Here is a 12,723-nt window from a genome sequence, read left to right as displayed (position 1 = left end):
GTTCAGACTTCTAAGAATCCAGACACAGAACATGTAAAGATCCAACAGAACCAGTGTTGCACAACCAGAGACATGAGACACAACTCAGGAAATCCATAACACGGTAAAACCTCATGACATATATAGCAGACTTAACAAACTCATCAGTGAAATGGAAGCTCTGCTCACACAAACCCCCAAAACGTTAACTCATGCATGACTGAACTAAGGAGAGATAAAAAAAAAAACATAGTGGCATAGTGGAGGTAAGGCAGCATGGAACAGTGGCAACATGAACTACAATAGAAATAGTGGTCCAAATTCAAACCCACAAGCAGTCAACCTGAGCACATGGAACAATGGCAACAAATGAAACACCATTGTAAAACTATCACATACCATTCAACCATGTAGGAGCAATCATATTTCATAAGAAAACTTTTGGGTAGGATCTAAAAGTTTTATGTACCCCTAAATAGTACCAATAAAAACTAAATCTGTCCCCAGAATATAGTGACGCAAAGCAATTTTTGTTTTCAAAGTTTTATTTTTTTGAAACTAGTAAATCATAAGAACAAGTACGGTATAACGTTTTGGTATCACTGTAATTGTACTGATCCACAAAATAAGGCCTCTTTCACACTGGCGTGTGTGGCCGTTTCTGTATTGCGGCCAACAAAATGTGGGCTGCAATACATGAGCACAGTCCGTGGGGCAGCCGCAGGGATCACGGACCCATTCACTTGAATGGATCCGCGATCCGGCCGTTCCGCAAAAACATAGGACGTGTACGTGTTCTATCTTTTTGCAGAGTTGAAGTACGGGACGAAACCCCACGGAAGCACTCCGTAGTGCTTCCATAGGGTTCCGCTCCGTGGTTCCGTTCCGCACCATATCGCATCTCCAGATTTGCGGACCCATTCAAGTGAATGGGTCCGCATCTATGATGTGGAATGCCCACGGAACGGCACCCGTGTATTGCGGATCCGCAAATGCGGTCCGCAATACGGCAACGGGCCGCACACGCCAGTGTGAAAGAGGCCTTAAGGTAACATGACAGTTTATAGAAAATGTGTCACCAAAAATTAAATTTGCCAGTTAAAACCAGAAAGCAGCTCATTTCCTTTTAATCTATGTATATTTTGTGATTGCAGATGTTTTAATTCAATTTCTGAACATGATTAAGGGGGCAGCCATCTTGCTTGAGTTGTTCTTAACAGAATTTAGAAAGCATAAAAAAACTGCTTTATGGCATCCACATGGTCCTTAGACACAATGTTCAGAAAGGAACCTCATTGGGAGAGTTTTCCAGGCATGTTATGTGATCTGTGCAGAGGTCATTGTACACGGAAATAATAGATAACCTTTGATAATCAACTATTGTGAATGGTGGATCCTGTCTTATCTATACACAGAGGTGATATCATTAAAGGCAGGATTAGACTGACGGATAAGCTGGTAACTGATCTGTACAGACCAATGAGTGGTGCCTATTTTTAGGCTTAGTGGTCAGTGTGAAAACTGCATTTTTTTATGGTTTTGTTTAAATATAAATATTTAAATGGAAAATAAAAAATAAAAAATTCTTTAAAAATATATTAACATAAAAACATAATTTAAACAATAGATTATTTTCTGATGACACATTCCCTTTAAGCGCACAATGAATGCCATAAAGATAAACCCCCCCCCCCCCACAAAAAAAATATTTACTCTACAAATAATTTTTTTAAATGTTTTTAAATACATTATATAGCATGGTAAACTAAATGTGCCTTTAAAAAATACAACTTGTACCTTGGGGAAAAAAACTCTTATTGCTGTGAATGGAAAAGTAAACAAAATATGGCTTTTGGAAGATGGAGAGGAAAACACTAAAACAAATTTTTTTTTATTGTTTACAGCGCCAAGGGGTTAATATACCTACCTTTAGTCAATTGCTGCTCTATTATACCTTATTTTCGCTTTTCATACGAAAGGTATAAAGAAAAAGTTTGAAGTTTGTTAAAACCCTACAAAGAGGAAGAATAGATCACTTGTACGCTAAAGGCAAAAGGTTCTTGGAGCAGGCTTTGTTCAAAAGGTTCATGGTTCGGGCTTGTTTTTAATGTATAAGCAATGTGATTAATCACTAAAATGCACATTATACTCTGTAATACATCCTAGCATCCTCAGTGTAGGCATGATAGCTTTTTCAGTGACAATACTTAATAAAGAACTTTGTATAATTTAATAGAGAAAGTATTATAGAAAGTTCTCCTTAGTGATAATTTATCAATATAAATGGATACTTCATCAAATGCTAACAGCGCATTGTGTCTGGTGCTGACACCCTTAAACCTCTGGCTGGCTGTTTGAGTCTCTATAAATTACAGGTAAATGTATGATTGACCTTAAAAATCTTGTGCTGACGACTTAGCCGGCCTTGGTGTAGATTTCATGGTTTAGATTAGAATTGAATTATATGTTTATGGCTTAATTTAACATTCAGTAGCCATAAGTAATTTCAACAGAAATGTAGGGCAGTGATTTTAGAGGCAGGTTGAAACATTGATGGTTTACATAGATCACTGCCGCTCACATATCACTACAATTATTTATGTTTATTTATGCCATACTTAAACTTTGACTGCGCTCCTGAACATTGGATAGAAACTTTGTGCGGGCTCATTCTGGGATAGAAATTGATTGCCTTAAGGGAAGGCTATGTTGCTCCATTTTCCCTGCCATCTCACATCCTAAGGCCTCATGCACACGACCGTTGTGTGCATCCGTGGCCGTTGTGCCGTTTTCCGTTTTTTTTCACGGACCCATTGACTTTCAATGGGTCCGTGGAAAAATCTGAAAATGCACCGTTTGGCAGCCGCATCCGTGAGCCGTGTTTCCTGGCCGTGAAAAAAATATGACCTGTCCTATTTTTTTCACGGCCAACGGTTCACGGGCCCATTCAAGTCAATGGGTCCGTGAAAGAACACGGATGCACACAAGATTGGCATCCGTGTCCGTGATCCGTGGCCGTAGGTTTTAGTTTCATACAGACGGATCCGAAGATCCGTCTGCATAAAAGCTTTTTCAGAGCTGAGTTTTCACTTCGTGAAAACTCAGATCCGACAGTATATTCTAACACAGAGGCGTTCCCATGGTGATGGGACGCTTCTAGTTAGAATACACTACAAACTGTGTACAAGACTGCCCCCTGCTGCCTGGCAGCACCCGATCTCTTACAGGGGGATATGATAGTACAATTAACCCCATCAGGTGCGGCACCTGAAGGGGTTAATTGTACTATCATATCCCCCTGTAAGAGATCAGGGCTGCCAGGCAGCAGGGGGCAGACCCCCCCCCCCTCCCCAGTTTGAATATCATTGTGCGGCCCCCCCCCCCTCCCCTGTTGTTAACTCGTTGGTGGCCAGTGTGCGCACCCCCCTCCCTCCCTCCCTCTATTGTTTTAATACATTGGGGCCAGTGTGCGCACGCCCCCCCAACCCCCCCCCTCCCTCCCTCTATTGTTTTAATACATTGGGGCCAGTGTGCGCACCCCCCCAACCCCCCCCCCCCTCCCTCTATTGTAATAATAGCATTGGGGCCAGTGTGCGCACCCCCCCCCCCCGATCATCGGTGGCAGCGGAGTAGAAGATTTTCATACTTACCTGGCTGCTGGCTGCTGCGATGTCTGCGTCCGGCCGGGAGCTCCTCCTACTGGTAAGTGACAGCAATGCGCCGCACAGACCTGTCACTTACCAGTAGGAGGAGCTCCCGGCCGGACACAGAGATCGCAGCAGCCAGCAGCCAGGTAAGTATGAATCTTCTACTCCGCTGCCACCGATGATCGGGGGGGGGGGGCACACTGGCCCCAATGCTATTATTACAATAGAGGGAGGGAGGGGGGGGGGGGTTGGGGGGGCGCGCACACTGGCCCCAATGCTATTATTACAATAGAGGGGGGGGGGGGTTGGGGGGGCGCGCACACTGGCCCCAATGCTATTATTACAATAGAGGGAGGGAGGGAGGGGGGTGCGCACACTGGCCACCAACGAGTTAACAACAGGGGAGGGGGGGCCCACTGGCCACCAATGAGTTAAAAACAGGGGGGGGGGGTCTGCCCCCTGCTGCCTGGCAGCACCTGCCAGGCAGCAGGGGACAGTCATGTACACAGTTTTTTTGTATATTCTAACCTGAAGCGTCTCCATCACCATGGGAACGCCTCTGTGTTAGAATATACTGTCGGAAATGAGTTTCACGATGTAGCTCATATCCGACAGTATATTCTAACATAGAGGCGTTCCCATGGTGATGGGGACGCTACAAGTTAAAATATACCATCGGATTGGAGAAAACTCCAATCCGATGGTATAACAGAACTCCAGACTTTACATTGAAAGTCAATGGGGACGGATCCGTTTGAAATGGCACCATATTGTGTCAACATCAAACGGATCCGTCCCCATTGACTTGCATTGTAATTCAGGACGGATCCGTTTGGCTCCGCACGGCCAGGCGGACACCAAAATGACTTTTTTTTTCATGTCCGTGGATCCTCCAAAAATCAAGGAAGACCCACGGACGGAAAAACGGTCACGGATCACGGACCAACGGAACCCCGTTTTGCGGACCGTGAAAAAAAACGTCCGTGTGCATGAGGCCTAAGGCCTCTTTCACACTACAGTATGTTGCATTCAGTGTTTTGCGTTCCGTTTTTCACGGATCCGTTGTTCCGTTTTTTGCTTCCGTTGTGGTTCCGTCTCCGTTCCGTTGTTCCGTTCCGTTTTTCCGTATGGCAAATACAGTATACAGTAATTTCATATTAAAAATTGGGCTGGGCATAACATTTTCAATTGATGGTTCCGCAAAAAACGGAACGGATACGGAAGACATACGGATGCATTTCTGTATGTGTTCCGTTTTTTTTGCGGCCCCATTGACTTGAATGGAGCCACGGACTGTGATTCTCGGCCAAATATAGGACATGTTCTATCTTTTCAACGGAACGGAAAAATGGAAATACGGAAACGGAATGCATACGGAACACATTCCGTTTTTTTGCGGAACCATTGAAATGAATGGTTCCGTATACGGACCGTATACGGAACGCAAAAAACGGACCGTATACGGAACGCAAAAAACTGTAGTGTGAAAGAGGCCTAAGGCTGAGTTCACACGAGCGTGACAGATTAGGTCCGGATGCGTTCAGGGTGCGTTCAGTTAAACTCGCACCATTTTGCAAGCAAGTTCAGTCAGTTTTGGCTGCAATTGCGTTTAGTTGTTCAGTTTTTTCCGCGCGGGTGCAATGCGTTTTGATGCGTTTTTCACGCGCGTGATAAAAAACTGAAGGTTTACAAACAACATCTCCTAGCAACCATCAGTGAAAAACGCATCGCACCCGCACTGGCTTGCAGATGCAATGCGTTATTAACGCAGCCCCATTCACTTCTATGGAGCCAGGGCTGCGTGAAAAACGCAGAATATAGAACATGCTGCGATTTTAAAGCATTGCAGAAGTGATGCATGAAAAAAAATGCTCATGTGCACAGCCCCATTGAAATGAATGGGTCAGGATTCAGTGCAGGTGCTATACGTTCACCTACTGCATTGCACCTGCACTGAATCCTGACCCATTCATTTCAATGGGGCTGTGCACATGAGCATTTTTTTTCATGCATCACTTCTGCAATGCTTTAAAATCGCAGCATGTTCTATATTCTGCGTTTTTCACGCAGCCCTGGCTCCATAGAAGTGAATGGGGCTGCGTTAATAACGCATTGCATCTGCAAGCCAGTGCGGGTGCGATGCGTTTTTCACTGATGGTTGCTAGGAGATGTTGTTTGTAAACCTTCAGTTTTTTATCACGCGCGTGAAAAACGCATCAAAACGCATTGCACCCGCGCGGAAAAAACTGAACAACTAAACGCAATTGCAGCCAAAACTGACTGAACTTGCTTGCAAAATGGTGCGAGTTTAACTGAACGCACCCTGAACGCATCCGGACCTAATCTGTCACGCTCGTGTGAACTCAGCCTAAGGAGCCATTAAACACTAATTAAAATGGTTGTCCGGGATAAGAAAAACATGGCAGCTTTCTTAGGCTACTTTCACACTAGCGTTCGGGTTTCCGTTCGTGAGCTCCGTTTGAAGGAGCTCACGAGCGGACCCGAACGCAGCCGTCCAGCCCTGATGCAGTCTGAATGGAGGCGGATCCGCTCAGACTGCATCAGTCTGGCGGCGTTCAGCCTCCGCTCCGCTCGCCTCCGCACGGACAGGCGGACAGCTGAACGCTGCTTGCAGCGTTCGGGTGTCCGCCTGGCCGTTCGGAGGCGTGCGGATCCGTGCGGATCCGTCCAGACTTTCAATGTAAGTCAATGGGGACGGATCCGTTTGAAGATGCCACAATGTGGCTCAATCTTCAAGCGGATCCGTCCCCCATTGACTTTACATTGAAAGTCTGGACGGATCCGTCCCAGGCTATTTTCACACTTAGCTTTTTTTTGCTAATATAATGCAGACGGATCCGTTCTGAACGGAGCCTCCGTCTGCATTATTATGAGCGGATCCGTTCAGAACGGATCCGCCCGAACGCTAGTGTGAAAGTAGCCTAACTGAAAGACCACCACACCTGTTCATAGGGTGGGTCTGCTACTGCGTATGAGTGCTACTGAAATGAAGTGAACTGAACTGAATTGCTATACCATGCACAACTTGCAGACAGGGTTAAAGCTGTTTTTAGAAGAAAGCAGCCATGTTTTACTCATCCTGGACAATCACTTTAATATTGGCCCAATTAACCGATCTAAGGACCCTTTACACAGGCCGACCACTGCAGGCAATTATTGGAAACAAACCATTTGTTTCTCATAACTGCCTGCTTGTTACAGGAGGTGAAATCTGCATTTATATACAGCAATCACCACATTTGTATGGGGATGAGTGATTGCTAGCGTCATGGTTTGTCCCTATAAACATTCATTGGGCATCAGATCCCAGTTTATACAGCACAATCTGCTGCCCAGAAATGATCTAGGCGTCTGCATCAGCGATGCTTTCACCCAATGAATGAGCGAGAGATCAGCAGCACCTGGTGAGGAGTGTTCCTAAGAATGTTCCTTTCCGATAACTGAGCCGATCATAAAGGCTCATGGGCCCTGGTGCAAGAGTTCAGCTTGGGCCCCCATCCCTCATTGCTTTGTGGCCAGGGGCAGGGAAGCACATTGCCTTCCTGCTGCCTGAGGCAAAAATTTAAACTGCACCCCCCGATGTGTCAAAATCTTGATCTAACCCCTTCCCTCCGGCCAGAGGTGTAACTGGAGCAGCATGCACCTTCTATAAAACTGGTGTCTTATCATGTGGTACAAGGGTCTTTGGGGCCCCTCAGGCTCCTGGGCCCGGTAGCAACTGCTACCTCTGCACCCACTATAGCTACGCCCCTGATTGGTCTGTGTCTGACCATATAATATGTATGGGGTCTGCCTCCAACTGATCTAAAATGCATGGCCATCTTTACAGTGAAATAACTCTAGCCATCTGAATCCGAAACCTTTCTTTTTCTCAAGTTTCACAAAGAACTCTAGCCCTCTCATCAGTCTCACCTTTCAGAGATAAATGGGTTGTCTCAGGACATTTCTTCAAAAGACAACCCACTCTTGGGTTCAGATGATCTCTGTAGATTTGGCTGACATCGCCATGTGCAAGTTGGTTTTATTACCCAGCACTCATTCACATGAATACATATTTTTCTAACACATGGCTGAGAAAACTAAAAACCATTCCACTTTACCCATTTTCTATTATGCCCAAATGCCTAACAAAGATTATAGAAATACAGTACAATGCCTTTTTTTTTTTAAACAGAATCTATGACTGCTGAATTTTAACCATAATCTTATATTAAGTTGTAACCAATGTTTAATTTTTATAGCAAAAAAATTATTAAAAAGTCAAACAAAAAGATGTTCTCTTAGACGCCAAGGTTCATTCTTTCTATTCATAACCATATAGAAATGCCTATCCCAGAACATGGTATACACATAGTGGGATGATCCACTAAAAATGTCTAAAAGAAAAACTGATTATCAGATCTGGGTGGCATTTTCACTGCTGCTATTAATCATAACGGTAAGCCGATATTATGCAAAGTTAGTGAATTAAAATATGTGAATAGACCGACCATGATAACAGGGGAATAGGGTTATACATAAATGCAACAAGCTCAGATCCAACAATGTTTTTGTCACATTATGTAATAGATAGGTAAGGTCACACAAACAGTAACTAAGGGGAAAAAAAGGAAAAGTAACTCATTAACTGGGGGTCTAATGTTACTGTATCCGGCTATAGGTAGGGTTTGTTTGTTTTTTGTAGTCATTTGATTCAGATATTATCTTCGGATGACCTCTAGTATTTATAAGTTTCCTCTTCGATCCCCGTGTTGAGAAAACAAAGACTCTGTGTCTTGCCTGGCTTCCTCCAGAAAACTTGAGTTGGATTGTAGAAATCACAACCAGATGTTATTTACCCAAATTTGCATGAAAATAAAGCCTAGTTGTTAAAGGGAATGGATCATCAAAAATGACCTCTTGTTGAAATCACATTTTTATGCTAAATATGTTGCGATTTTTGTTTTACTTTTCCATGTCACTATCTATATTAAAATTAAATAAATACATTTTCCAGGTTAGGCCATTAGGCCTAATAATATGTTGTGACTTTCTGTTTTGTACAGCACTACAGGAAACTTGTCAGTAGCTATTACATCTTTATCACACGCAGAATTACAATGATAGCACAGGATCCACCATTCACAATAGGTGATATCTTCTTCCTCCTGACTTCTACAGAGGTCACAGAGCATGTCTAGAGAACTCTCCCATAGAAGTCAACGAGGTCCCCTCCTGTTTATTCTGTCTATGGCCCATAGCTGCTTTCACAGAACAGGAAGTTGTGACCACTGTGACATCTTCATAGTTTTAGAATTATTTTTAAAATATACATAAGGACATGGAAATTTAAAAACCAATCAAAAATTTGAAAAACAAATATGTTTAACTTTAAAATTTCATTTAAACAATAGGTCATAGTCTGATGACACATTCTCTTTAGGCGCTAAGTAATTGAAAATCTGTTGTGGTAAAAGTAGCAGAAATCTGCCCACATTTTACTTAGGATCTGTGTCATAAGTCACATACAGACGTGGACAAAATTGTTGGTACCCTTTGGTCAATGAAAGAAAAAGTCACAATGGTCACAGAAATAACTTTAATCTGACAAAAGTAATAATAAATTAAAATTCTATAAATGTTAACCAATGAAAGTCAGACATTGTTTTTCAACCATGCTTCAACAGAATTATGTAAAAAAATAAACTCATGAAACAGGCATGGACAAAAATGATGGTACCCCTAGAAAACACAGAACATAATGTGACCAAAGGGACATGTTAATTCAAGGTGTGTCCACTAATTAGCATCACAGGTGTCTACAACCTTGTAATCAGCCATTGGGCCTATATATATGGCTCCAGGTAATCACTGTGTTGTTTGGTGATATGGTGTGTACCACACTCGACATGGACCAGAGGAAGCAAAGGAAAGAGCTGTCTCAAGAGATCAGAAAGAAAATTATAGACAAGCATGTTAAAGGTAAAGGCTATAAGACCATCTCCAAGCAACTAGATGTTCCTGTGAGTACAGTTGCACATATTATTCATAAGTTTAAGATCCATGGGACTGTAGCCAACCTCCCTGGACGTGGCCGCAGGAGGAAAATTGATGACAAATCTAAGAGACGGATAATCCGAATGGTAACAAAAGAGCCTAGAAAGACTTCTAAAGAGATTCAAGGTGAACTTCATGCTCAAGGAACATCAGTGTCAGATCGCACCATCCGTCGTTGTTTGAGCCAAAGTGGACTACATGGGAGACGACCAAGGAGGACACCATTGTTGAAAACGAATCATAAAAAAGCAAGACTGGAATATGCCAAACTACATGTTGACAAGCCACAAAGCTTCTGGGAGAATGTCCTGTGGACAGATGAGACAAAAATCGAAGTTTTTGCCAAGGCACATCAGCTGTATGTTCACAGACGAAAAAATGAAGCATATCAAGAAAAGAACACTGTCCCTACTGTGAAACATGGAGGAGGCTCTGTTATGTTCTGGGGCTGCTTTGCTGCGTCTGGCACAGGGTGTCTTGAATCTGTGCAGGGTACAATGAAATCTCAAGACTATCAAGGAATTCTAGAGAGAAATGTACTAGCCAGTGTCAGAAAGCTTGGTCTCAGTCGCAGGTCATGGGTCTTGCAACAGGACAATGACCCAAAACACACCGCTAAAAACACCCAAGAATGGCTAAGAGGAAAAAATTGGACTATTCTAAAGTGGCCTTCTATGAGCCCTGACCTCAATCCTATTGAGCATCTTTGGAAGGAGCTGAAACATGCAGTCTGGAAAAGGCACCCTTCAAACCGGACACAACTGGAGCAGTTTGCTCATGAGGAGTGGGCCAAAATACCTGCTGAGAGGTGCAGATGTCTCATTGACAGTTACAGGAAGCGTTTGATTGCAGTGATTGCCTCAAAAGGTTGCGCAACAAAATATTAAGTTAGGGGTACCATCATTTTTGTCCATGCCTGTTTCATGAGTTTATTTTTTTACATAATTCTGTTGAAGCATGGTTGAAAAACAATGTCTGACTTTCATTGGTTAACATTTATAGAATTTTAATTTATTATTACTTTTGTCAGATTAAAGTTATTTCTGTGACCATTGTGACTTTTTCTTTCATTGACCAAAGGGTACCAACAATTTTGTCCACGTCTGTATATAATATTCCTGGCTTATAATTTCTCTTGTTCATTTGTATACAGGTGCTCAATATAATAACAGTACTAGAGGTTGCTGTGTGATTATTGTATAGTGCTATGTGTATAGCAGTTACCAAAATGACCTTTGTTAAGTTCATTTAGCTTCAAACTTTAAGGGGTTTTCTGAGCTATATTAACTGATAAGGCAGAAACCAAAAAACAAAAAAATATAGTGGCAATTCTGGAGGAGCTGCCAAACCCCTGACACTGTGGCGTGTCTTTTATTGGGGGAGTAGCCCGACCGCATGTGGACCGCAGTATACGACTAACCCCAGCAAAATATGCATACAATGGAGGATGTCGGCGCGGTCCACATGCACCACAAGAGCAAACTACACAGAATGTAGCAATCATATGAAACACAGAGAGAGAATGCACCAAACAGATATAACACTGACTATGCTGGCAAGACATGAATAAAGGTATTAAAAGCTGAGACTTTCGCCAATATATTCCAGTCATGGAGATATCGGAGCCCATCATGCACCACGTCACGGTTCTCAGCATGGCAAGGGGTCCTAACCGCTGCTCTAACTGTGGTGTGAACACGGTCTGAAGGTGATACAATTCAGCTCGCAGCCAAGCTCCCCACAAATGCCCAGCATGAATACTACGGTTGTGCAATGCGAATGAAGCCAGGCCGCGAGCCACACCCACACCAGACCATGTGATGGAGGTTACCAGGTGCAAAGGAGTGTTTGAATGCCAGGTAAAGGCAAACGCACTCAAATCTAACAAGGCAGAAACCAAAAAACAAAAAAATATAGTGGCAATTCTGGAGGAGCTGCTAAACCCCTGACACTGTGGCGTGTCTTTTATTGGAGGAGCAGCCCGACCGCATTATATTAACTGATAACCTATCCTCTGGATCAGTCTTCTGTATCTTAGGATCCAACACCCGGGGCCCTCGCCGATCATCTGTTTGAGAAGGCATCGGTGCTCATAGTAGCAAGGCCCCATTCTCTCAGCTCACCAAGTACAATGCTGTACATTGTACAATGGCTGTGCTTGGTAACACCGTTCATCCCCATTCGCTTCAATGATAGAGGACAGGTCATCAGTTAGAAAATCTCAGAAAACCCCTTTGAAGACCATATATACCTTTTCAACTAAAATAAAAAATGAAGCAAACAGACTTTCCAGATGTACCAAGTTGAAACTCTTAACTCATCATGATATCCCGAAACAAAAGCCATTTGAAAAGCAATTGAAGGTGTCAGCTGAATACAACTAGTTTAGTTAACATGTCTAGTTAAGCATGTGTGTAAGATCTACTACATCTGGATTAGAAATGTCCCACCATTTTGTGTCTATAGCTCCTATGCAGATCTAAGCATCTCTATGGTCACAAAAAACAAACAAGACCTATGTAGCATGATCCTATAGTCATATGTGCTTTCATCAATCCCCTACTACTTGTTATTATATTTTTGGCAGATAAGCAAAAGTAGGGGATATTTCAATAAAAAAAAAAATTGTAAATGTGTTCATATGTGCTCCCACCCTTATTCCTATTTTTACAGCATGCACTTGTTTTATTATCATCTTAATTTTTTTTCTCATAATTTAAGGAAGAGACGCTCTTATGTACATCCCTTCAAATGAAAGTATGGAGGCAAACTGCAAGGAAAAGCTGGAACTTGTTGAATTTGTGCAATTAAATAAGGCAAGTACTATATTATAGGGGTTTTCTAGACTCCTGATATTTATGACCTATACTCAGGATAGGTCATAATTATCTAATGGGTAAGGGTCTTAAGGGTCTTACTCCCCGCACCCTCATGAGGAGCTGTCCCCTGTAGCTTCTGGTGCTAGAGCTAGCACTTTGAATGGAAAAGGAAGCATAGCTGAGTTCATACTATAGAGGCTGTGCTAGGTTGCTGCACTGTA

The 12,723-nt window shown here is 42.9% G+C and overlaps 1 protein-coding gene across 1 annotated transcript in view; it reads left to right on the top strand.

Annotated features, from left to right (window-relative positions):
- CPED1 (cadherin like and PC-esterase domain containing 1) overlaps positions 1-12,723 on the top strand; it is a 475,576-nt gene that overhangs the window by 47,543 nt on the left and 415,310 nt on the right. Inside the window, exon 3 of the mRNA XM_044277190.1 lies at positions 12,405-12,499. Within this exon, the coding sequence (XP_044133125.1) occupies positions 12,405-12,499 (95 nt within the window). The remainder of the gene's footprint in view (positions 1-12,404; positions 12,500-12,723) is intronic.

Source organism: Bufo gargarizans, chromosome 2 (assembly GCF_014858855.1).
Source record: "Bufo gargarizans isolate SCDJY-AF-19 chromosome 2, ASM1485885v1, whole genome shotgun sequence".
Lineage (NCBI taxonomy): Eukaryota > Metazoa > Chordata > Amphibia > Anura > Bufonidae > Bufo > Bufo gargarizans.
Note: the sequence above shows the minus strand (reverse complement) of the source record. Positions and strands in the feature narration are given on the sequence as shown.